The sequence below is a fragment of the Botrytis fragariae genome (assembly GCF_013461495.1).
Source record: "Botrytis fragariae strain BVB16 chromosome Unknown tig00000101, whole genome shotgun sequence".
NCBI lineage: Eukaryota > Fungi > Ascomycota > Leotiomycetes > Helotiales > Sclerotiniaceae > Botrytis > Botrytis fragariae.
Window position 1 is genome coordinate 1,064,250 of NW_023500996.1, and position 25,464 is coordinate 1,089,713.

The following is a 25,464-nucleotide window of genomic DNA, read 5'->3' on the forward strand; positions in this document are numbered from 1 at the left end:
TGTGGGCAAACTAACGACGTGTCGAAGCAAGGTATGTGCGATGATCGAAGTCGGGTAGAAGGGATGGCTTGATGAGTTAATGATGAATATCTGGTTCAATAATGCAAAAGAGAAGCTGTTGTTTAACTCGTCCCGAAACATTCCTTCAGACGATTGACACATTGATCTCACCCCGCCATTTTCACCCCCATGTGTATCCCGGTCACTTGGCGAGAACACCAGGTAGGAAAGGAAGGTTGAGCGAGCTCAAAAAGCAAAAAAAGCATATGACTTTGCTAGAGAGGGAAGGTTATCCGGATTAGCTTCTAGCTCACATGCTTGGCTCATCAGCGGGTGCACGGACTGTCGGAACATTTCGAAAATTGACTTGGCGATATCTCTTGAAATATCGCTTCAGATACTTCGAGGTTCAATACAATGATTTATTACACATCAAGAAATGCGAATATGGATTCTGGAATCAAACAATTGAAGGATGAATTTGTTATAATTTTTGAAAGTTGAGAAGTGTTCCATCAGTCCACACACCCACTAATGGACGTGAATCTTGAAACTCCAAAATAACCCTACCCCGCTTGTTTCCCGCGAATCCACTGAAATCTGGGGTCCCCACGATTTTGCTGATACCAAATAGAAAACAATGACTCGTCCCGCTGTCTTAGCCCCAGCCATGGTTGTCAAACTGTATTCGAATGAAGCCATCTATCTCTTCTATCGTCAAAAGTCCAAATCTGGTAATGATCAACACCGTGCATCTTGTGTGGGAGCACGACTGCACAAGGAATGATACGAGAGTACATCCTGGTGATTGTCAGGTATAAAGCCATCAGAAGTCCTTCAGTCTTTGTGAAGCTGCGATATGCAAGATTGCAAGCTCTGCAGCTAGTTGTTATATTTGAATCAATTTCGTACAATGGCTCGAAAGTACCTTGGAGGTTCTGGTGAAGCATTGACAGTATGGATATCCATTGCTGCTTCAACAGTTTTGGTTTTCTATGGCTACGACCAAGTAAGTGTCTTGCCAGGATTCTGAGGAATAAATCAAAGTACTGACTGTGTCAGGGTGTCTTTGGAAATGTATTAGTTGGTGATGACTTTCTTCGAACCATGGGATATCCAACAACGAGTGTTCAAGGGACTTTAACTTCTGTCTATAATCTGGGATGTTTCTTTGGAGCTCTCTCTACTATCTGGACTGGGGATCTTCTTGGCCGGCCTAAAGTGATACTCCTAGGAAGCACCATCATTGCCTTAGGTGCACTTATCCAGACTGCTAGCTACGGTGTTGCGCAAATGATGGTGGGAAGAATAGTTGCGGGATTGGGAACGGGTATGAATACTGCAACTGCAGGTGTTTGGCAGGCTGAGACAAGCAAGATGAGAAGTCGTGGGAAACTTGTCATTATTCAGATGGCCAACTGCATTACCGGATTCTCGATCTCTAATTGGCTTACACTTGGATTTTCATTCACCAAGGGTAGTGTGGCATGGAGATTTCCTTTAGCTTTCCAAATATGTGAGTGTTTTTAACACTTGAACATGCTGGTATACTAACAATAAGGTAGTCTTCACTGCTGTAATCTGGGCTTTGTGTCCATTCTTACCAGATTCGCCACGTCTGCTCATTAGAAAAGGGCGACACCAAGAGGCATACGAAGTTCTCGCAGCACTTGAAGGTCATGGCGCAACTATCGACTCTCCATCTGTGAAACAACAATTCAATATTATTAAAGACGTCTTGGATCGAGAACATATGAATACATATACTTGGTTCCAATTGCTGTCAGGTAAAGGTCCATCTGGAGTTTTAAGACGTATGATTCTAGGAGCTTGGATGCAAGCGATGAATCAAATCAGTGGTATCAATGTCACTAGTTATTACATGACATACGTTTTCATTCATGCACTAGGAATATCCGAATTGAGGTAAAAGTCTTTTAGCCTTCAGGTCACTCGCAGCTAACACGTAATTAGAGCACGCATTCTTGCAGCCGCAGGATCTGTCGACTATCTTCTTTTCGCCTGTTTAGCCTACTTTGTGATTGAGCGATATGGTCGTCGACGCGTGATGATGGTTTCTGCATTCGCATGTTCTACTTGCTGGATTGTCATCACCATCGTACTTGCCTTGACTATCTCTGACCCAGCACATAGCTATCAATACGGAGCTGTGGCAGTCTCATTCTTCTTTGCATTCTTTGCATCTTTTGGTATGGGTGTTTTAGGAGTTCCATGGCTCTATCCCACTGAAATCAATGCCCTTGAAATGCGTACCAAGGGTGCATCCCTAGCTATGGCTACCAATTGGATTATGAATTATATGGTTGCCGAAGTGACTCCATCAGGAATTGCGAATCTTGGATGGAGATTCTGGATTATTTGGGCAGTCATCTGCGCGAGTTTCGTCCCAATTACGTATTTCTTCTATCCAGAGACCGCGAATAGAAGCTTAGAGGATATCGATCGCTTCTTTGAGAGTAAGCCTGGACTCTTTATTCACCGAAATAAGATAGCTACTCAGCTACAGAGACCACAAATCTATGAAGAGGAAGATTTGAGGCTTGGGAGAGTTGCAGAAGAAAAAGAATTTCAAAAATCGAGCTCTGGCCCAGATAACGGTATTGAGGTTATGGAAGTGGTGCACAAACTAGCGTAAACGAGGGATTTGTTGCCGACAAAGTTGTTTGACTTGAAGTCACAGCTCGTTGTTTGATTTCCGTTTATAGGTTTAAAGCTATCGACATTCTTCTCCTATATACTTGGTTCACAACCTGTTTATAATACTTATGGTGTCCTAATTTAAATTCCAATATAAATATTAACAAAAGGCTATCCTTCCATCTACACTCTATTCTTTCTTTTCATGTAGCGCCTTTCCATCACATCAGATATTTCGGATCATAGCTTTTTGGAGACTCTATTCCTCTAATAGATTCCTGCCCGAGAGTGGTTAGGAAGGTATTTCAAGTAATACTACCGTCCCTTGATTAAACCATCTACCTATGGGGCTCTAGTTAATTCTTACCGGCAACAAGATCCGGGTGGTCTGCGTGTTAGAGTTAGGATATAACAGAAATCAGGGAGTACAATGATTATATTTGAGGAAGGAGAAAGAACGACTAAGAGCTGGCTACAGATCGTATGGATAGTAGACCTTCATTGTTCATTCGAAATGGTGCAGGTGTCCTCGACTTATGTGATATTTACATCCTAGAATATTTAGAACTAATAGAGTCTCAGAACATCCACGAAGTTGTGAGTAGAGATCGCTTTTTCTTCTCATAGTCTATGCACCTTGTGACACTTGGTCGAGATCTTTGACTCAAGAATCGTTGGCTCACAATGAATATTTTTCATAGTGAATCCACCATTGTAGCCATTCACGTAGAGTCATTTCCCCTTGAAAACAAAAAACAAGCTTCAAGTTTCACTTTTCCCCTTTAATCTTCAGTATCTACAAGGTTTTCAATGCACATTTGAAAGAACAACTTCATTACATTGAATCACTATTAATGGCAATCCCATCTTCGGCAGCATGTGACTGGCTAGATGCCTCTATTCATTCACACTCAGTCACTCTACAGCATTCAAAATGAATGTTGTACATCGCTGAGAAAATACAAAAATTTAAATACAGCTCATTCAAAGTGGCATATGAGGGAGGTTCTCAGAGAATTCTTTATATAGACTGTCAGTCTAGCTCAGTCGTATATATACACACTCTCTTGTACGAATCTCAAGAACCTCAACACACATTCCGAAATCAACCATAATACCTACCTCTTTCAACAATGAGCGCTGTTACCCCTAGTCACCAGTCACCCATCCCCATCTCAACTCTATCAGATTACTGCATCAGAGTAGCCTTCAAATGCCAGAGTTGCACCGACACCGATCTCTTCGAAACCAAACGATGCGACAAAGCAATACAATCCAACAAATGGTATCATTTCTGCGAGCACGCCATCACTATCAAAGTAGCAAGCCAAGCCAGCATGTGTAAAGACTGTTGGGGACTAGTAGATGGCTTGAGAGTTCCCATCTGGAAGGCTCTGTACCACGAAGGACAAAAAATCAGCAATGCGTTTCTGGAAACGTTTGAGAATCTGGGACGCTTGAGTTTCAGGCTCAAAGGAGGACAGCATAAAGATATTAGAGTGAAAGGAACAATTGTGTGGATCAAGAGGCTGGCGGATGAAATACCGGGTGTGGAGGATTATTTCCCCTGGCGCGCATCACTGGATAGTCTTTCGGATGAGATTGTGAAGCCGAAATATCTTCTTGGAGGACAAATGAGTATTGTGAGTGTGTTGAAAGATGGTCCGGAATGCGTGGAGATTGTAAGACGGAATGTTTTTAATATCAAGGAGGAAACTGATGCTGCGCGGAAATTTCTGGAAGAAAGAGGATTCATGATAGAAGGAGAGTTTCTTGGATTAGCTTCTGAGTCGTATGGTGATGCGCAGGTTGATAGACAACGCTGGGGCTTTCTGCAAGGAAATGAAGTAGGTCAGTCTGAGGATGATGATTCAATTGTTGTGTGGAATTTGAAGAATGGGAAGTCTGTAAGGGTTGAGGGGGTGGGAAAATAGGGGGCCGCTGATGGGTTGATGATGTGCTGTGCTCGGGATGGGAAGCTTGTGAAGAATTGAGGTCTCTCTCAAGCCTGAACCTTATACTTCTAGTCATATTAGTTATGTTCGAAGTATTCAAGACCCTTCCTCAAACAAAATGTACCAAGATGATATTGATGAACTTGCCAAACGTTGTTTCATAAGTATCGATCATATTATAGATCAATGATGTCAGTAATGGGGGTTACACTGTTTTGGGATATACTTTAATTGTTACCAACCCTTCTCACAAATTATTGAATATACAACATGATATAGAGATCAGAAGCATCATCATGCATTAACAATCAGTTCATAGATTAATTTAGGTACCTCGAATAAATAAATAAAAGTTGATATACAGACAGATTCTACCATATACTCTATGGTTTTCCGAGTTCTGTTCACTGTAAATGCGACTTAAGGTTGTAGATCGTTTAGTCCTCGAATGATGAGTGCACAGGTGAGTGGGTGGCTAGAGTAAAAAGATTCGTTTACAAGTAGAGGAATCAAGATCTCAGTCATATAAGAATAGTAAATTAAACTTCACGCCAATATTAATGGAGAAAGAAAGATGATGATAAGTGGCATAGTTTGTATTGTCACTGTTCGAAGGGTAAGAAGGGTAAGGCACATGTACGTGTATCGTCAAAATAGTTGAATACAAATAGTATCATTTTTAGTTATACTCGAAGTATAAGTTCTGAATCCTAAGTTCTATCCTAAGTTCTATCACGGTGAAAATGCAGCTTCGTAAGTCGCTGTTTGTTTCTGATGGTTCTCAGTAGAGTAACAGTCCCTGCCAAAGCTGCATAAGTTCCAGACACAAAAGTCTCTGTCCGACCCACAATCATTCCCATCATCCCATGTATTGATGCCTCATGATCTCATTCATCAGACTTTCAGTTTCTAACCAACCTAACTCTGCATGGAAGTCCCTCACTTGGATGAGCAGCACCAGACAAAATCTGATAAGCCCTATCTCCCTCAAGTGTTCTGGGACCAGTCTTCGGATGCAGACTGTCCCACTCCTCATACACACTCCTAATTTCAAACTCTCTTGCAGTCAATACAAGAAAAATCTTCATCTCCAGCATCGCAAGTTCCTGTCCAATACACTTACGAGGTCCAAATTCAAATGGTCGAAAAGTGCCTTTCTTGGGGTATAGATGATGACCTTCTTCAACGAGCCAACGCTCTGGAAGAAATTTGCTTGGTTCAGGCCAGTAAAGAGGATCACGTTGAATGGCGTGCGAGTTTGACCATACCATGAATCCTTCGGTGGGGTATTGAAGTCCATCGGATCCCAACATGAAGTAGCCGGACTCACCGCTGCGAGCGGTTGAAGCAGAGGGGTACAATCTAAGGGTTTCTTTTGTGACAGCCATAGTATAAGGAAGTCGGTTCAAAATGTAAGGATCTTCTGCGATTTTTCTTGCTGCTTCTTTGTGGTCTGGGCCTAGAATCATATCATGCTCAGCAATTAACAGCTGACGGGTCTTGGGATTGGTCCAGAGCAAATGAAGAGCATAGCACATGGTACTGCTTGTTGTATCATGACCGGCAAAGATAAAAACTCTTAGTTGAGATGTAGCGATGTCTCTGAAAGCGGTATCCATGGCGTTAATAGTGCTGTCTCCAGGCTTGCTAGCAAGATAATTATCTAGAGCGAGGTCGATGATTGATTTGCTGCGAGAAAACTGGGTGCCTTTATTGACAATGTTGCGACGTTTCAAGCGCATATCCAACTCTCTCCAAATATATTTTACCATTCGGCGACCGTTCCACCAGTTGACAAGAGGGCGAATAGGATTATATCGTTGGAATGGGTTGACTTCGTGACCAAATGATAACCAATCGAGTTGACTGAGCAATGCAGAAACGAAATCATTTGTCTCAAGCTGTGAATTCAAGTGTGTATCCCTAAGCGTTGTCAGAAACTAGTCTGACGAAATCGAATTCAAGGGGTCTACTTACAGAGCCATCCGACTGATGATATCCAGATTCAATCTAGTTGTTAAATGATCCATGATGACAATTTCCGAGTTCGTGGCCGCTTTTCTCAGAACATCGCAAAATACTGACATGTCTTTCATCAAATCAGGAACCAGAGTCATAAGATGGCCAGCGCTGAAGCCCGGATTGAAGATAGCTCTCCATTTTCTCCACTCTTTGCCTTCCATAGAAACCAAGTCATTTCCTCCTGTCATAGGCTTCAGATATTCACGCATGGCATGAAACTTAGGTAGCGGGTGTGATTGAGTCATCTGGTAAGCTGCATCAGGGCCTACAGCAACCAAGATCTCACCGCCAAAGGGCCATGTATCGAGGTAGAATAACGGGCCAAGGTTGGGATAGAGGAGTTTGATCTGGTGTGGGAGAACGTGACGATGAACATCGCTGGGCAATCGAGATACAATTTCGCCAATCAACTTCAAGTGACCAAACACAGGATGATGAGGAGGCATCGGCTTCGAGACTTGATAAGCTATAAGATCATGAAAACTGGGATGGATATTAGCCATAACTTACCAAGCCATCCCTCTGCATACGCTGAAATTTGCGACGAACGTGGAATAGGTCAATAAAGAATTTAGTAATTTTAATACCAATTACCATAAAGCAAGCAAGAATAAGAAGACGCCAGCCCGGAAGACCCATAACGAAGTACTTATTGAGAAAAGACATCTCTCCACGAGGCCAGGTAAGAAGATTTGTAAAGTATCAAACGAAGTGCAAAGAAGTAAGAAATTGTAAGGATTTTCTGCAAACTAAAAGAGTGTGAGGTAATCTGAAAGTAAATAAAAAGTAGAGACAGGAAAGACTCGAGAATACGGCAGTCAGTTGGCGCTAAGTAAGGAATTCTTGGAAACCTATAGAACGTATCTAGGTGGTAATGTAGCTGGCTGGAGGTTCCGTATCATGAACTGAGTTCCATTATAAGATTACTGCCCGCAATTTTAAATGAGCTAGCTTGTATGGCTTCAGTGAATATATCAAAAAATTTCACGCTAAGAGCGAATGGATGGCGCTAGTACCAATTCTCACAGGAGCCTACCTCTTTAAAACACAGGCATTCTTTCAAAGGATCATATCTAGCCCGGAGACTATCTCTGTACTCTGAATAGAGAACTTCGGAGCTCCTTTTGCAGAAGCCCAATGGCCTAGGGATGATAGCACATCCACTGTAGGCTAGCTTTAATCAATAAGCGAGGCAGTACTACACAATTGAAGCAATACTGTGCAATCTTAAGATTATAAGCGAAGTATGATGCCCAGATTTCTAATCTCATCTGTTGGAACTTCAAACATCTCAAATTTCTTCTCCCTCCCACATGGCGAGAATATGTTAGACAAAAGTATATAGCAATATCTGAATTGAATAAGGGGGTCCTGATATTCATTCAATTGAGGGGAACTAATATTCTCTTCTATTTGGTTTCATCAAACCTAGGCTCAAGTTAAGTGGTTTAAAGTCAATGGAAAATCATTTCTCTGGGTACCTAGGTAATATCCGAGAGGCCCTATATGTGATACAATTTATTGTGAAAATTGAATAAATGATACCGTTGTCTACCTACCTAGGTACTGATAATATGGCTATCCATTGAAAGTCAAAGAAGAGGATTGGAGAATCCACTTGGAGATCACATGGTGACCAAAGGCTTCGGGGTTGAGCCAAGGACTGTCGAACGGAACTTCTGATCACCTGTCCTCGAGACTAGTTAAGATAAGAAGAATGTATTGAATGACCAAAAAGGCAAGACTTGCAAAAGGGAGTGAATATAAAAGTCGGGACACCTGTTCAAGGAGATCTGTGATTGACGGAACATCTGTATGCATACGTGGGAGAGTCCATTCAATGATTCAAACCGTTCAAAAAAAAAACTTCAGGTTGCAAAGAAAACTTCGACGTAACAGTTTCATTAACGCAAGTTAGATGGTTGTCAGCAAAAAAAAAGAGACTTTATCGAATACAAACGACGGTCTTATTTTCATGAAGTGATATACAGTTGTTAATAGGTATTGTAGCCTAATCTTTCAACTCGGAATTTTTTAGAAATATTCATGTTTGCAATGAGGTTGACGATACTAATCACAAAAAGCTCTTGAGACGATGAGTGACCGATGTCTAAGCATGGGGTAAAAAGTGAGAACAGATTCTTGAAAATAAATTGAATTATCATCACTATTATCTCATATGCTTGAAAATTCCCAACAATTGATCGTTCGCCGTCTAAAGAATTGATAAATTGATATGTAAGTACCAAATATGAGTATGGGAGCAATCCCATAGCTTCCTTGAGCCTAACAAATCTTGGTACCCCTTTTTGTCTGCGGCTTGCAAACCACACACGATTGATGAAGACAGTCATCAAAAAGATACCCATTAAGCTTAAACTTTGCAGCCAGCATCACCCGAGACACTCTTACCATGCTGTTCCCAAGAATGAACTCGTGAAGTCTTCAGGCAACTTTGTCTCCAGTAACATCGATGGTAATCTCAGTCTAGGACAACTTTCTGGCGCAAATGTCTCTTCCGAGGCACAGAGTAGAGTGTTCAGCTAGCAGGCGATAGATCGTAATGGTTTTCCGAAATTAGAAGGCTAGAAACAGATGCTACAGTACTTGGCATGTAAAGTTACAGCATTATATGAGACCGAAACAAGCTCTCAATACCTAAGTACCTTGGAAGCATCTTCAATTGGTTGCTGCATAGGCATGTATAGTATATATCTATGGAATATCCCAACCTTGAAATAAAGGTCATACAAATTTCCAACTAGTTTATGTAAGCAACATTGTTTGGCTTTTGGCATACCCCATAACATGTTGCGCACTGCGTCATTTCGAGAGCTTCAGCTGAACTAACACTTGTCGCTTCACTTGTCATTTTTGATGTCAATTACATGCATTCAACTAAGACTTCACGATCAAATGCGTAATCTTCGAACCATAAGATGGGGAAGCTGCCTATAAATAACACACGCAGATGTCAAGGATTGATCTGTGTGCGCACAATGATCTGCTCAGTGGTAGATCAAAGGCGGTGTGCTAACATCTACCTCCGTCGATGCCACGTTCGCGTATAAGGAATTTTTGAAACTCATACCAAGTCTATTGCGGCAAGAAAACGTAGAGGATCTCGAGAATCATCCGAAAATCTGATACAACGACGCTGGAGTGAGATCTAATAGAGTGCCTTCGTTCTGAGAATGGGCTAGTGCACATGGAACCAGGATGATGACACAAACAAAAAAAACATTTCAAATTCAAATACAAGTGAGATAAAATGAAACCGCGGAAGAGTTTATAAGAGTATGAATACATTGCTCGAGAAGCCAAGAGCTCGAGAAATAATTCTCTAGACCGAAACATTCAGTGCTATATTTAACATCGGACACTTTCAGTTTTCTTCTCACTTCTACTTTGCTCAGCCCGATCAATTTTATTCCTTCAGTTGTCATCCGAAACATCGTCAGCCAGCTCATAGTCTCCATTGTTTCTCTTTTATACTGTGATAATTTCGTCCCGTTTGTAGTCTCCGCTATCATTTCGTTTGTAGTCTCCGTTGTCATTTCGTTTGTAGTCTCCGTTGTCGTTTCGTTTGTAGTCTCCGTTGTCATTTCGTTTGTAGTCTCCGCTATCATTTCGTTTGTAGTCTCCGTTGTCATTTCGTTTGTAGTCTCCGTTGTCGTTTCGTTTGTAGTCTCCGTTGTCATTTCGTTTGTAGTCTACTTGTCTCTTTGCTTCTGTAATATCTTCATCCCGCTTGGTAATATCTTCGCCCCGCTTAGAGTCTCCATCATATCTCTTGGTATCTACTATATTAACACCCCTTTTGACGACTAGGATATCATCGTCTCTCTTCGCGTATACGATATCATAGCCTCTCTTGGATTCCAGGGCCTCATCATCTCTCTTGGTATGTACGATATTAACACCCCTCTTGAAGTCTGGGAGCGTGTCTTCTTTCAATAATCCTAGGGCATTCTCGTCTCTCTTGGAGTTTGCAATATCACCGCCTCTCTTAGAGGAGGAAGAAGGATTCTCGAGTACTGTTCTGTGTCTCAGAGTACATTCAAATTTCAAGAGTGGTTTATGAATACTTACAAATCGCACGTCCTGAGGCATAGCCAACGAAGGCAATGATCATGAGCTTTGAGTAATGCATAGTGAGTAGTAGTCGACTTGGTTAGGGAGATGTTAGAAGTGGAAAAATGGTTTTGGAATCCGATTGAAGTGTTCAAGTGGAATAAAGTAAACTTTAGAAGTTGTGCCGTTGGTCAGTTGAATCAATGAATTTTTCTTGAATGAAGAGTGATATTATCTCAATTGCAGTTCGAAAAGCTCTATATATGATAGATTGGGCGGTGTAGAATTGTCGATCAGTTGGAAGAAGTCTTTTCGTATCGCGTCTTTGCAAGACAGCATGCTGCCAGCCAGCATGTTTTACTGTTCATCACACAACAAATGTCATTGTGGGAAAACTTGGATACTCAAATTTATGCATACTGCGAGGACTTACGTATTGGAACACATGTAAAACGACAGTCAATGACTTGATGCTCATGTCTTACGATACTGAGACCGTGATCGCTCTCTTCTGCCAGAAATTCCAGCAAAGCCTTGATGTGCATCGTTTCTTTTTAACAGATACGGGAGTCTAACGTTTTTCGCTAGAGAGAAACAATCATTTTCCCAGATCCCGATCCCGATCCGGGATCGTAAGGAGACGCGGTCACCCACAGAGCGCTTATCATAATGTTTCGTTTTCCCCAGAACCCCAAACTCATGCATGCTCTAATCTCTAGTCCCTACTTCCCAGGAAGATTGCCAAGATTCAACATGTGGACTCAAAATGCATTTCTTGAGATCTTCTGCAGAAGATGGGGGCTACGGGACCCACTTTTTCAGATTTTGATTGAAGATAATCATGGGGAAATTATTCACATCTTAAAACGGCGGGGAAGTTTGCGGTTGATCATACCAACATGGTGTCATATTTGTGAATACTTTTAGTTGCAGCAATGATGCATGCAAGGTAATTAAGACACACGGACTACAGTTTATGATGCAATTTGTGTGATGATCTCTCACTCGAAGACTTGGTCAAGTGTGACTCGAGAACGAAGTAGGCGAAAAAAGGTAGGTAGAGAATTTTGATCGACAATTCTGAAAGTTACCAAAAGTAAGGAAAATGAACAGCAAGCTGAAACTTCAACATGCGTGCGCTTTTTTTATGCAGCGACTATTGAATTTCATTCTATCACAGTGCCACTTCACATTGCTCCATCCCCGTGAAAAGTCGATCAACTACATCATGTCAGGCAAGTCCTTCCGCACTTTCAGCTGGAGCATAGATTTCAGTATATTCTCGTGAGCACGAGAGCTTTAGGACCTTGCGGTAGATTGAGTATCAGTATCTAAATCGTTTATCGATTCAGCCCCATAACTTAACTCAAGCACTACCACATCTCGACATCCGAACCCAAATATGCTGAATCTCTTTCGACAACGTCAATATTCGCCAGTCCTCTCTGATATTGAGTCGGAGGAGAAAAATGATAGAGTTCTACAAAATCGACAACTTCAACCACCAAGACTACTTTGCGCGGTAGTTCTTGGGGCTTTGGTTTTGGGGATAGCTTTTTTCAGTGGTGTCATTTTTGAGAATCACTTCCTTCGATACCAAGCTCCGGACCCTTATCAGAACAGAGAGCGTTGTAGCAATCCCTCGACGCGCAGAGAGTGGCGGTCATTCAGTGCGGCAGAGAAAGCAAGTTATCTGGATGCTGTCCAATGCCTGAGAGAGACACCGTCGAGATTACATTCAGATTATTCATTATACGATGATTTTCCGTGGGTTCATACCAATATTGGAAACTACTGTAAGTGTTGATTGCATTTTGCTTCAGTTGGAACAAGAGCATAATCGCTGATGGTTTCTGGAGCCCATAACGCCGCTGCGTTTGTTGCATGGCATAGATACTTTTTGCATAGCTATGAAAGAGCTCTGAGAGAAGACTGCCACTACACGGGATACCTAAGGTATGCGTCCTAACATCAATTCCAGTCTCTTTAAAAGCAAAGAACATTGACATTTATTTGTGCTGTAGCTATTGGGATTGGTCTCTTGATTGGGAAAATATAACCAACTCCCCTGTATGGGACAATGAACTCGGCTTTGGCGGTAACGGAGATCCAAATTCAGAAGTTATTGACTCACGTGGGATTGGACAGTGTGTTGTTGACGGTCCTTTTGCTCTACTATCTGTCCCATACATCGGCTCTAAACACTCGCGGCACTGCTTATCGCGCTCCTTCAACACAACCGATAGCTCGGAATCGTTGAAAATTAAGCCTTATGTGCTGAATCAATTGATGGATACAGATGATTACGAGAAATTTAACCTGGGTCTTGAAAATACTGCACATAATTCAATTCCCCATATGATCCGAGGGGACTTCTCCATGTTTACAGCTCCATATGGTGAGTGATCTTTTTGCTTTGGACCCTTTTATTGATTCAATACACTTGCTCACCTCTGACCAGATCCTGTTTTCTTTCTTCATCACACGCAGCTTGATCGACTTTGGTGGTTGTGGCAGCAGAAAGATATACAGAGTCGTTTGTATCAGTACCGAGGTGCTGCAGCTTTTAAATCTCTTGAGAAGGCGTCAGTCAAAGATCTTCTGCTAATGGGAGAATTGATTGCCGATATTGAAGTCAAGGACATTCTTGATACGGAATCCGGGGTACTATGTTATAATTACTAGTTTGATCAAATCATTTTTACCAAATTTGACAAGAGGCAATAGTTACTCTGTAAAATTTTCCTTTCGAAAATAACATTATCAGGTCTGTAAAAGGTGTCCAGTAGTCTATCTCTGAGTATGATTATTCAGATTCTTCCTCTCTATAATGTACTGTACTTGGTAGTCTTAGTGGGAAGTCTAGACATGTGTATATATTACGTTGGAATAAGTACTTCTAGCTTGCTGCTCCAAGATGCATGCTACTACTCCGTGTTTGGAGAAACATTATGGTATGGAAAACATTAAATCTATGCAAGGTGTAACTGTTTTCCTGGCCGGACAACCAGATGAAGAGATAAGAGAATAGAATAAGGTTGACAATGTAAAGTTAGACTCGCTTGGAGCGCTGGGCAAAAGAGAACACTGCATGTTTTCGCAATTGGATAGTAGCAGTAGCGCTAAATTGAGATATAGTCATTACCTGAAAGGTTTACAGTGGGAAAAATTAGAGGAATATGTTACAGGCGAAGCAAAATATAATATGGTGTATTCTCATGACAATAGCCATGGTGCTGAGTTATATAACTGGATCAAGAGGTAAAGAGAGAATCAATCGATTACTTGTTGCTACTTTGAATTAAGGGTGCATTGCCCTGGGAGATTGCCGAGACTTTCTCTAGGTGAAGGAAAAACCTCATGGAGAAGGCCGCCAAAGTGCTATCATGAGCACGTATATAGGACTCAGGTAATACCAAACGACGAACGTCCTGAGTTTAACGAATCAGCTTTGCATATTGGTACATGCGGTTAATTTGGTAAGCATGCGGCACAGAAGAAGCCCCGCACCCCTAACGATTTCATTCTAGACATCAAAACTCCTCTACACGGTACAGTTATTTTCCAATACTCTGACGAGTATGTTACAAAATCAAAGCACCATGTCTTGACGATTGCTACCCGGATAGGGATATGTCACTCAAAGAGCGACGCCATCACAAGGTTGGAAGCTACAACACATAATAAATTTGAATATCTCCCGAGTTCCGAGCTCCATTCATGTGAGAAACCGGCACAGCTGCAGGTATTTGAAGTAAGAAACCCACAGTGGCCACATAGGCCAACTGTTGATAGTCTCCTTGGTTGTTCTATCCCACGGTTGCAATTTCTTGTTATGTCATTTTACTGAAAGCTTATTGATGCAACATATTTCAGCCAAGCCCTATCATATTCTTCGATCTCAAAGCTGAGAATTCCTATCTCTTACTTTTCTCTCCTTTCCCCAAACACTACTAAGGCTTCCGCCACAAATGGCACATCAAGAGAGCTTCGTTGTTAACGAAACCTATGATTACATTATCTGCGGGTTTGTCTTCTCCCGCTAATTCTCGGATACCATAGAACAATTTGACTAATTACTCATACATTGGGGGCACCTCTAACCGTGTAATCGCAGCTCGACTTGCATACGATTCTACTGTATCTATTCTCACCGTTGAAGCCGAAGCTAGCAATGATACATATCCCGCTACTACAAAACCTGCTGCGTAAGAACAAAGTCTCAAAAAGTCTATGACAGTTCACATGTGACATAATTTAATTGTCATAGAGTTTCACAGATACTTGTGACTGAAGCCGACTGGAACATCAAAAGTGAGCCTTGTGAAGAGCTCGAAAATCGTCAATTGCATCTTGCGAGGGGAAAGTGGGGGTTTTGAACGTTCTAATTTTGGCTTGTGAAATCTAATTCTGAAGTAAAGGGTTCTCGGTGGAAGCAGCGGTTGTAACGGCACACTGACTATTCGCGGGAATCGACAAGACTACGATAACTGAGGTCTTCAAGGATGGAGTGGAGATGAGATGTTTAAATATATGTCAAAGGTACGAAACTATCCTTCATTCATTGTAATTTATTCATACGTGATTGAGAACTTCATTCAAATTGATTGACCCGCCTTACACATCGCCCCAAAACGGGCCGTCATGGCTAGATTTTATTAACATCCCCCTAGGCTGAGACATTCCACAACAAGCCATGGTTTGACGCCGAGAAAGATGCACATGGATACAATGGTCCTATCATCACACCTCCCTATGATCCAGCACCGATTTCAAATCTTGTGCTCGAATCATATCAATCAATAGGATTACCCTTGATTCCAGATATGTTTAGCACTGGCAAGAGTGCTCATGACTGCGGACATGCTGTTCGGACAGTCTCCCAAGGCACTCGTACAATGGCTACAGATTATCTCACAACTCTCACGAAAGAGGGAAGTATTTCAACAAAGACGAACGCTTATATCGGTCGCATCAATCTTGAAACGGATACCGCTGGTGCGTTACGTGCTAACGGTGTCTTCCTGCAAGATATCACCGGACAGAAGTCTTTCATGAAAGCTCGCAAAGAGGTAATCGTCTCAGCAGGAACATATGGAAGTCCAATAATCCTCCTCCGGTCTGGAATCGGCTCCAAAGAGTTGAGAAGCTTGGAATTCAAAGCCGAGCAGATCTCCCAGGTGTCGGAAAGAACTTGATGGATCATTTGGTAAGCATACTTTTCTATTTATTCGATACGTACGGCTACATTGACTTATGGATTACTCGGGATACCTTTTCTTTCCTCGCAAGACTTGCTTTGTGTCTAATTCAAGACTAGTTTGTTCTTTCATTCTATGAACTATCGAAGCCAGCTCTCACTAACGACCATCTTATTTGGCACCCCGGTGAAAGAGACAAGTCGTTGGCTCAGTATAAAACCGACAAAACCGGGTTTTTCTCTCCATTCCCATTTGGAATTTTTGCATTTGCTCGTCTAGACTCCAGACTAGCAGATTCTTACCTATGGAACTCCGCTCCCCGCGCCAAAGGTCTCGATCCAATGGGTCTCTCGCCTACCCAACCCCACGTCGAATTCTGGAACCCAGAATGCTACAGTCCAAAATACATGTTCGGGGACTTCCCCCCAGATGGCCAGTATGCGTTTGCAATGGCTACGGAATTCTTCGCACCGCGATCACGATGTGAAGGCAGTCTCAAGTCAAGCGATCCTACGGAAAACCCTGTTGTGAATCACCGCTATCTCGAAGATCCGTTGGATATGCTCGTATTCATCAAGGGATGTCGCATGGCGAATGAAATTGCAATGAAGGGGGCAGGAACTAAGGATATTGTGATTGGATCATGGCCAGGGTCTAGAAATCATCATAGTTTTAATACGCGAGAAGATTGGATGTCGGTTATCAGATCTAATGCAGATACATGTAAGTATTCTCTTTCTGGAAATCATCCTAACTTCCCCCAACATCCGTCTATCCATCTATCTACAATCCTCAAATCCCCATTCAACAAACTCTAACCCCCATCCCATTCCTAGGCTATCATCCAGTCGAAACATGCAAGATGGGAAGAACAGACGATCCTCTGGCTGTACTTGACAAAAATCAAAAAGTACGCGGGATCACCGGTCTTCGAGTCGCAGATGTAAGTGTGATGCCCTCCCTCATCGGAGAACATCTTCAAATGCCCGTTTATGGAATCGCCGAAAAAGCTGCTGATCTTATTATTTCTGACAATTGATTTATGGTTCACAGTGGGAGATTTCGTGACAAGATGATGAGCATGGCTTTGGTACACTAGTGGGTGCACGAACGGATAAAACATGGCCAACACTGACTCAAGCTTAGCAAAATCTCTTGAAATATCAGTTTAATTACTTTGAGATCTGATAATAAAGATATAGATTATGAATTCGAATCAATTTGCTATCAATTTTTAAAGTTGAGATGTGCTGTGTCAGTTCATGTATTCATCGGTATGGCTGAAACTACTATGTTAGTAGTAGTAGTGGAAGGATTTCAGCATCATCCATAACTAATTGACTCTTTCAACAATTTGAGTGAATCCCAAAATCACACAAGACGATCCAAGCTTAAGCATCCCAATAGATGATGAATGGTCATTGAACCAATTTTGATTGGCTGAAGCTTTGATTATATAATATTACAGGATCAAAAATTACATGATTAGAAGTAATATAACTTGATTGAAAGTCATAAAGCTATATCATCGAAAGCTGGTATCAGCTCGGGGGGGGGGGGGGGGGTTGTGCGAAGCGCGCCCTCTCGCCCCGAGTGTGCTTCCCCATAGTTCCGTTACCTTGATTCAGGCTCTGGCGATACACATCACAAGCGGCAGGAATCATATCCACATAATTTTTACCATCTAGCTAGCTACCTAGGTACCCTAAAAAGAATCAATCACTAGTATTCATTCCACTTCCTACTCCTCTACTACACACATACATACAATAGCTTACTAACTCACATTTGCACTCCCCCCACTCACCCAATCGCCCTAAAACAACATATGATTGCTTCATTTGCTTGTCCCAGGTGATTGGTGTATAGCTATTTCTAGGGTTTATGATACATCTATCTATCTATCTATCTACACCAAAAAATATCTTGCACTCTTTACACCCTTTCTTCTTTACACTTCACATACCCTTCCCCATCCCTCCTCACCCTAAGACCGCTATGTTTTCTCTACTTTTCTTTTCCCTTCTTTTTCTTGATACTCTTAAATTCCCAGACGATAGAATCCCGAAGCCTCTCTCTCCCTCAGCTCTCCTCTCCCTCTCTCAAACTCTGCATATATCCAGCTCATCCCATACCCCTTCCCAGCACAACCCAATCGCATCACTTCACATCGAAAACATTCAATACACTCGCCACAATCGAAATCTAATCTCAACAATCCATATCGATAAAATAGATACATACATCAGATTACCATTCCCCATCTCCGACCCCCTAGAACGCGCATACAACACGCACGCGCTCCTCTCTCCTCCCTCCATCTCACTCTCCGCACCAAACAACAACAATGCCACGAATATAATATGATAATACAATACATACAATAAATACAATACATACATACAGCAAGCAATCAACAAACAACATATAACGTATAACGTATAACAACCCAACGCGATAGCTAGCTAATTAAGCCTATCCAATCCCATCCCCTCGGAGTAAATTTTTCCACAAACCCCAAAAACGCCCGGATTCTCTTGCTTTCGCGGTGTAGTGCTTAGAATATGCATGTACATGCGGATATACAGTTCCAAGGATGTGATGTGATGTGATGTGATATTCCTGCCGCTCCCAAATATGAATTTCCATTCCTACATCCATCCATCCATCCATCCATCCATCTATCATTCATTCAATCATCCATTCATCAGAAATGCCCCCAAAGAAACATGTCAGCCACAGCCCGAAGTAAGCAAGTTTTTCTATATTCTGTTCCCATGCGTTGCAACCCACCGAGACTTCCATTATCAGCGTGTATCATCTGAGATTCCCGATTTAAAGATCCCTATTACAGGGCTTATGGATAGCGGGTTCCTAAGTTCTCGGGCGTAGTGATATTTCGGCAGGTGCATTTGTCCTATTATCGTGATATCCATTCCGGATCGCACGCCCATCAGGCTCCAAGCACAAAGTAATAACATACAAAAATAGACAAAAAACGCCCGTAATAATCATAGCAAGGCTGTGTCAGAGCAGGAATGGATCCGTCCGTCCACCTAAAATTTTGCCTAAAGATAGCCAGCCAACAACGCCTAAATGTGGGTAACATACAACATAAAAGTCGTCAAGTCATTAGCCGAGGCAAAATCCCTCCGGCATGAAATCAAGGACGAAAGCGGCTTGCACTCCTTTCCTGAATCTGCTGTTCTGTCGTAACGTACAACCGGTCTAGGTAAGACATAGCTTCCGCGTCCTTCAAAATTTTAGCTACCTGAATCCCGGCGGAAATTAGCTGGAGGATATTCCTATCATCCTTTAATGGGCGTGATTGATGCTTTGCAGCATGTCTCATTTCCAGGCTATTTTCCAAGATGGTAACAAATTGTTTTATCTGGCCATTATATAATACCCGGGCGGGTATGCGTCTCTTGGTTGCGAGACGTTTGAGAAGGTACACCCACTCCGTCCATTCACGATCTTGGGGTCGTTCCACAGGTCGACAGCTGTCACTCAGAGGAATAGGAAACTGGTACTTGGCCACAAAGTCAAAAGCACACTGTGACAACCGATCATTGACTCTATTTAGGACACTATCCTGTTCCTGTACCACAAGGTTTGTGGGGAGATGCGGCAAATCTCTCTCCTGCTGGGCAATGTATTCCGGGGGTGGTCGTTGTAAGAATTGATGGGGTCCATCAAATTCGTCCCTATTAGATGGTCGTCTTTGAGAATGGCCTTTCCCATCACTTCTTGCTTTTCCGGATGACCGATTGACGGAGTCTAGCGTGTAATCCGTTGGGCTGGGAGATGCAGCATAATCGTCCATGTACGTCTCGGGCGAGACTCTGCCTTGGGGCTCCCAACTTGGACCTTGGCTTGTGTAAGAACCATAACTTGGTCCTGCGGTTCCATATACATTTGATGATGAACCAACGCTATAAGCATTCGATCCATAAATTGAGTCCGGGCGGGCTAGAGGACTCGAGGTCATGGGTGCAGTAATAGGGTTGTAAGACGAGCCACTCAGATCTGGGGCATACGATGCGCTTTGAGGTTGGTTTTCAGCTTCCTTAGTCCCGAACTTGGGATACATGCGTTCTTACCTGCTGTTTGGATAAAAGCCACCATCGAAACTCGCGCGATTGCCGGTGGAATATGTGGTCCTTGCTGGTTAGCTCTTGATCATGTAAATTTGCAAATTTGTCGCATACCTTCTCGACGAATCCGGAAGACTCGTAGGAATCGTACGTCCATAACTAAATTCCGGTTGGATGTGAATACTTCTTCTGGATGCCATCATTTTGAGATATCAAGTTTTAATTCCAGGTCCAAATCCCAAGTCAAGAGGAAACTTGATACTTGTACGATACTATATGAAAAAGAAATGAGATGGAAATTAGAGATAGGTCCTTCTTTGTCGGATGACAATTAAATGCAAAATGGCTCCAATATTGGTATGATAGATTGATTGTCCACGATTTAATTAATGGGTCCAGCAAGGATATCCAGATCCAGGAACAGGGGCGGTGAGTATGCCAGGTGATCCAAGGGTTTTATAATTTTTGAAACAACAAAGCTTTTATGCTATCAATTGATCTGATCTGATGGGAAAAAATGGAAGAAGAGGTAGGAGGGAATTCGATTATTATATAGACAAAAATTCATGGTTTATACAGCTGAAGCTCACTCGAAGCTTTACCGTAAAGATTTGACATATCAGACAGTAAACTCCGAGACCCTCCAAGCACTGATAGGGCAATCAAGAAAAATACCTAGTAGGAATCAGGGAGCTATGACCTAGGATGAACAATGATTTGAACTGCATTGGGGATTCTTGTGCTCCCAATGATCTTGAATTTTCGAATCTTTGAATCTTTGAGAATCGTTGAGAATCTCCCGCCTGCCAGGAAAGCCCGTTTCCAGATGGAAGATTGGGATTTTTGGCCCTCGAGAAGTGCATTGTCAAGAATTTGGTAAGGATGCTCCCTCGAAACAAAGTTACTCGGTGCTCAAAGATCGACGTCGCTCATTCTCTTTCCGCAAAGGCTACATTAGAAATCTTATCGCGAAATGCGATGCGACAAGCCAGACAGTATTGGCAAGGACAGACCTCGGAGCCAGTGGGATGCTGTCCGCTGTGCTGTTCGGTATACGGAGTACTTTGTGGCTGCATTAGGCATTATTGGGCAATTTATATCCATCCTTCTTGATCTCGAACAAGGTGTGACGAGAGCATAAAGTAAAATTATAAGTATGTAAGAGGTACCTGGAAGAGGACCAATACCGACACCAACCACCGATCTCAAGCGTGGCAAGCGCCGAAAAAAAGTAGATAGAAATTCGAATGGCATAAAAAGTATGGGGAGTTCGGAGAGTGGGTGGAAGATGGGACAAGGAAAGCCCTTGGTATGTATGGAGAAGAAGAGATCTCCGGGGCGGTGACGGGGCGTCTATCAACGATGGTATGATGGTATGATGGTATGAGGCTTTCTCGGCCCCCCAGGTTGACGAATGGTAAGGGAGAGGATGGAAACAATGGAATCCATTGGATCATTTGTATCATTTGTATTGGTATTGTTATTGATTGGTATTGCCCGTAGCTGCGGTGCTAGGGAATGTGGTGTATTGTTCTCTGATTCGATATAAATCATATAATCGATATATACTCCCTTACCGAGTGGCTGGTTGGGCATAAACGCGTTAAAAAAAGCCCAATCAATGCATTACTGCCTGTTCATCAAATATTAATATTGAACCATAACAACCTTATTAAGGGCCCATATGTAAGAGGTCAGAGGTATTAATAGTCATTTTATACTTGATTTACACTGAGGCTGGGCGTAAAATAAGAAAACTTCGGACGATGTGTTGTAAATTGTGATCTAGACATCGTGGACAGTGGCGACATGCATGGAAGATCAATATGAGGATTGACTTTGGTGTTTCCTATCCGAGTAATTGTGAGACCTTTGATGTAAGATCCCCTTCATACCACCTTCCACAATGCGATATCAAGCATCAAACATTCAGGGGCGTACTATTTTTGACATGTAATTGAGTTTCATGAAGAATCCCGTGGGGTGCCGAGGGGTACTTGGGTGCTTCGTAGGTACGCCAACGTGATTTTGGTATTTTGATAACAACCCACCTGGGCAAAGTATACGATGATAACCTTAGGATATGAAATATGGTAAACGTCAAGTAGGGTGAGCAAGGAATGTCCTTTTGGCCTGAGGGAAATAATACGATGCTGAGCTCCAGTTTTCCTTCTCGAAGGGAGAAAGGTTACATGTTTTGGGACTGAGATGAGTTATGATAAAGTGAATCGCTTTCTCACTGAAAACACACCCTCACCCCACGTTGGACCCTTTGACTATTCTAATTTCACACCCTGTGAGTGCTAACAGCTACTCGGGTGCCGGTTCTTGTCATCAGCTATGAGCATTCCAAAAAAGATAGTGAACACTAATTAATGCTTCCAACCTTCTAATAAACCTTCTAGTGCTTTACATTGGCATTTCCGAAATCTACAAGAGGATCCTTGGGTTGACACATTGATTCTGATGTCAAATTGCTTGTCGTCTAATCAGGAACAACGATTCTCCTAGAAACTTTCCTGAAAATTCATATACATTGCAAAGGCATTACAATACTGTCATACTTGGTCATGATAACGTGAAATGTCTGCCAATTTGCCCTTCTCCTAGTCAGCACTTCCAACATAAACTGCTGTCAATACTGGGATGATCTGGAAGATCCTGAGTCTTGCAAGTCATCTCTATCTAGTTCTTGTCAGTCAGTATTTGGCATACCAATAATCTTGTCACGGTTCATCCATCATGTCTAAAGATATACGTGGCACTAATTTCATCTTCCTAATCAACAAAACTTGTCGATCAACTACCAGAACCTACTACCTCCGTATGTTCAACAACAGATAAAACCTAAACTCGACATCTTTCTTGTACGATGATCGACGTTGGGAGCAATTGCGCGACATCGCATTCACAATGATCGGCTAGCTTCTCATCATTTCACTGTGGCGAATGTCACCTCGGCATTCGTATTGGGATAGTTGTCATCGACCTAGAGCGGGGAAATCCCAGTATTATGCTCACCAAAGCTGCAACCGCTTCATTCCAACAAGGGGTCTTCTCGTACTAGGTAACTGCATCAAATTACATTTCAAGGCTACCTGCGTTGAACTAGACGACACGCAATCGAGTAGCTTCACCGCAAGCACCATCCGATTTCAAGGATCCCAACCAAAACGGTGAATCCGTCATCCTGATCGCCCATGAATTAAAATACCTAGAATTGAATAGTATGTCTCTCAACAGGGAGGAATTGAGAAAAGAAGCCGTTGCATTCTGTCAGGCGTTCGTCGACGGAATCTCGCCTGAAATTATGCTCTCTTCACACTTCTCTTCATCACCTCGAATCACAGAACATGGGCCTGAGAATTCAGAACTTCCATTTCTAGGTAAAACATTCTCGGGTCGTAAATGCGATTCCTCTGATAATCAAACATGCGACGATTACTTCAACATTCTATCTCGAACCCTTGAGTTCCAACCCTCACCATCTACATTTCCTTCGCCACAGTCTTTTATTGTCGATGAGACGTGCGAGATTCAGGGGAAGAAAGGTGTCGTTAGTGTTGTCGGAAGTGCCACTTTCAAAAGTTCGAAGACGGGAAAAAGTTGGGATGAACAATTTATATATCGATTGAGTGAATTTGATGAGGAGGGAAAGATTGGTCATTGGGAGATTTGGGCTGATACTCTGTCTGCTTGGAATGCTGTTCACCAGTTGAATTCATGATATATTCAACGCCTTGGACTTGATGACTAGTAAACTAAAATACAGTGTCTTTTGTCGAATCAGCGATGACGGGTGGCACTTTTGGCACTTCCGAGGAACTAGTGGTGTCAAATCAGCATACTACTTGCTAGTCCATATATTCCACACTCAATCAATCGTAGTACGGTCAATTGAGTCAACGGCCAACCTCATCGATGATGATTCATTAATCAAACACCGAATGTTATACCGTCACGAGAAAATATAAGCATCAAGAGCATTTTATTACATAGACGTTAAGCCAGAAGTCTTCCTTCTTTCACTTCCGTACTCCAACAGCGCGTTTGTTCATGTGAATAAAGTGACATGGTGAGTTCACACATCTTCTCGAGTAGTACCGGTGTGCGCATATCTTCACATGAATTTTTTGGGTTTTTGAAACTTGTCGATATTCCCTTATTTGGAATATTCCTCGATCGAATTGCCTGCTTTCTCCTAACGCTTTCTGAAATAATGAAATCTTTCACAGGATCCAGAGATGTCAAATTTGAAGATCCAAGGGTTGACCCAAGGAAACATATCACGGGAAACAATTGTTTTGCGTTTATAGTACTACATCTGCATCACGGGCTGCGGTGGGAGGAGGGATCCAAGCCCTGCTTAGCGTCAGTTTTATTTGTGCTTATGCTACCTTATTGAAAAAGACATGAGATGTTTCCAAAGAAATAGTTTACCTTTCAAACCCAAATCTCTCCATGTTTCGAATGGTAAATTTTGGGAGATTTATGACACTAGATGGCATGGTTACTTATACGTTGTATACTATAAAGAGTACATCAACCTAGGATTCTTCACAACAGTATTGAGAACCGAGGAATAAGATTTGTCTAGGTATCTCAACTTCTGCTTATTTGTCGCGGGTATCTACATGTATTTAGGGTGTGATTGTGAAGGCATAAGCTGCTTATTCTGTGGTGTCTAGAGAGCAGTTTTGTCGCGTTCTGGGAATGCTGTATTTGAAGCAGAAATCCAATAAATCCAATTAAAAATCAACAGTATGTTCAATAACGCTAAACTTCAACTTCAATTCGAGAAACTAGAGCAGATGTTCAATACTGTCATGGAGAAGTCATGAAAATTAATACCGACTAGCGCCTACCTTCACAAAGTCATGATGTGATTATCTCGTCTCCTATATGCATAATGTACATAGTCTATGCTAAAACTAGAATATTAACTATCCTCATCATAACAGCCGACCTCTTATATAATACCTATAAATTAGTCCTCTCGATGCTATGGGGCTATCAATTGGTTATTTGTAGATTCAGGAAGTTAAAAAAAAAAATTAATAGGTGGATGGAAAGCTGGTTCCTGAAATGACATCTTACGATGGAGTGAGTACCTCGGTAGAAATTGGATAGTGGATATTGATGGAATATTATCTAGTGAGTGATACATTATGAATGGGATGAATGAGATGCGATGAGTCTTATCCGCGCTGGGAATTGGGGAGAAATAGATATTAGATAGATGTAGATGTAGATGATATTTAATCGTGAGGTTATTGGCTCCTCCTGTCAGAATTATGTGGCTTTAGTATTCATTGGTTTGTAAAGATAGATTATAGGACATCGAAGCTGAGTTATCTGATATTCGTCTAGACAGACAGACATATTCTAGGTATTCGTGGTGAGAATTATGTATGCGGATTAATATTGGGAGGAATTTTGAGAGATGTTTTGTTGAGA

The 25,464-nt window shown here is 42.1% G+C and overlaps 8 protein-coding genes across 8 annotated transcripts; 4 read left to right on the forward strand and 4 right to left on the reverse strand.

Moving 5' to 3' along the window:
• Positions 1-913: 913 nt before the first annotated feature.
• Positions 914-2,656, forward strand: Bfra_008982 (putative sugar transporter stl1 protein; the record flags this gene model as incomplete). Its single annotated transcript, XM_037339336.1, has 4 exons — positions 914-1,009; positions 1,063-1,516; positions 1,566-1,926; positions 1,975-2,656. 4 exons carry the CDS (start codon positions 914-916, stop codon positions 2,654-2,656), a joined length of 1,593 nt encoding a protein of 530 aa, XP_037190902.1.
• A 1,135-nt stretch (positions 2,657-3,791) lies between these two features.
• On the forward strand, positions 3,792-4,592 carry Bfra_008983 (uncharacterized protein; the record flags this gene model as incomplete). Its single annotated transcript, XM_037339337.1, has 1 exon — positions 3,792-4,592. The coding sequence occupies one exon, from the start codon at positions 3,792-3,794 to the stop codon at positions 4,590-4,592; it is 801 nt and encodes a 266-aa protein (XP_037190903.1).
• A 923-nt stretch (positions 4,593-5,515) lies between these two features.
• Bfra_008984 (putative afln vera monooxygenase protein) lies at positions 5,516-7,301 on the reverse strand (the record flags this gene model as incomplete). Its single annotated transcript, XM_037339338.1, has 3 exons — positions 5,516-6,536; positions 6,591-7,084; positions 7,146-7,301. 3 exons carry the CDS (start codon positions 7,299-7,301, stop codon positions 5,516-5,518), a joined length of 1,671 nt encoding a protein of 556 aa, XP_037190904.1.
• A 2,823-nt stretch (positions 7,302-10,124) lies between these two features.
• Positions 10,125-10,788, reverse strand: Bfra_008985 (uncharacterized protein; the record flags this gene model as incomplete). The annotated part of the gene is made up of 2 exons (XM_037339339.1): positions 10,125-10,672; positions 10,728-10,788. The coding sequence occupies 2 exons, from the start codon at positions 10,786-10,788 to the stop codon at positions 10,125-10,127; spliced, it is 609 nt and encodes a 202-aa protein (XP_037190905.1).
• A 93-nt stretch (positions 10,789-10,881) lies between these two features.
• Positions 10,882-11,254, reverse strand: Bfra_008986 (uncharacterized protein; the record flags this gene model as incomplete). The annotated part of the gene is made up of 2 exons (XM_037339340.1): positions 10,882-11,069; positions 11,143-11,254. The coding sequence occupies 2 exons, from the start codon at positions 11,252-11,254 to the stop codon at positions 10,882-10,884; spliced, it is 300 nt and encodes a 99-aa protein (XP_037190906.1).
• Positions 11,255-12,111: 857 nt separating this feature from the next.
• On the forward strand, positions 12,112-16,949 carry Bfra_008987 (putative gmc oxidoreductase protein; the record flags this gene model as incomplete). Its single annotated transcript, XM_037339341.1, has 10 exons — positions 12,112-12,505; positions 12,691-13,107; positions 13,171-13,373; positions 14,772-14,917; positions 14,980-15,075; positions 15,131-15,153; positions 15,205-15,251; positions 15,383-15,889; positions 16,030-16,633; positions 16,747-16,949. 10 exons carry the CDS (start codon positions 12,112-12,114, stop codon positions 16,947-16,949), a joined length of 2,640 nt encoding a protein of 879 aa, XP_037190907.1.
• Positions 16,950-19,073: 2,124 nt separating this feature from the next.
• Bfra_008988 (uncharacterized protein) lies at positions 19,074-20,210 on the reverse strand (the record flags this gene model as incomplete). The annotated part of the gene is made up of 3 exons (XM_037339342.1): positions 19,074-19,956; positions 20,014-20,073; positions 20,122-20,210. 3 exons carry the CDS (start codon positions 20,208-20,210, stop codon positions 19,074-19,076), a joined length of 1,032 nt encoding a protein of 343 aa, XP_037190908.1.
• Positions 20,211-23,236: 3,026 nt separating this feature from the next.
• Bfra_008989 (putative transcription elongation factor s-ii protein) lies at positions 23,237-23,734 on the forward strand (the record flags this gene model as incomplete). Its single annotated transcript, XM_037339343.1, has 1 exon — positions 23,237-23,734. The coding sequence occupies one exon, from the start codon at positions 23,237-23,239 to the stop codon at positions 23,732-23,734; it is 498 nt and encodes a 165-aa protein (XP_037190909.1).
• Positions 23,735-25,464: the final 1,730 nt, after the last annotated feature.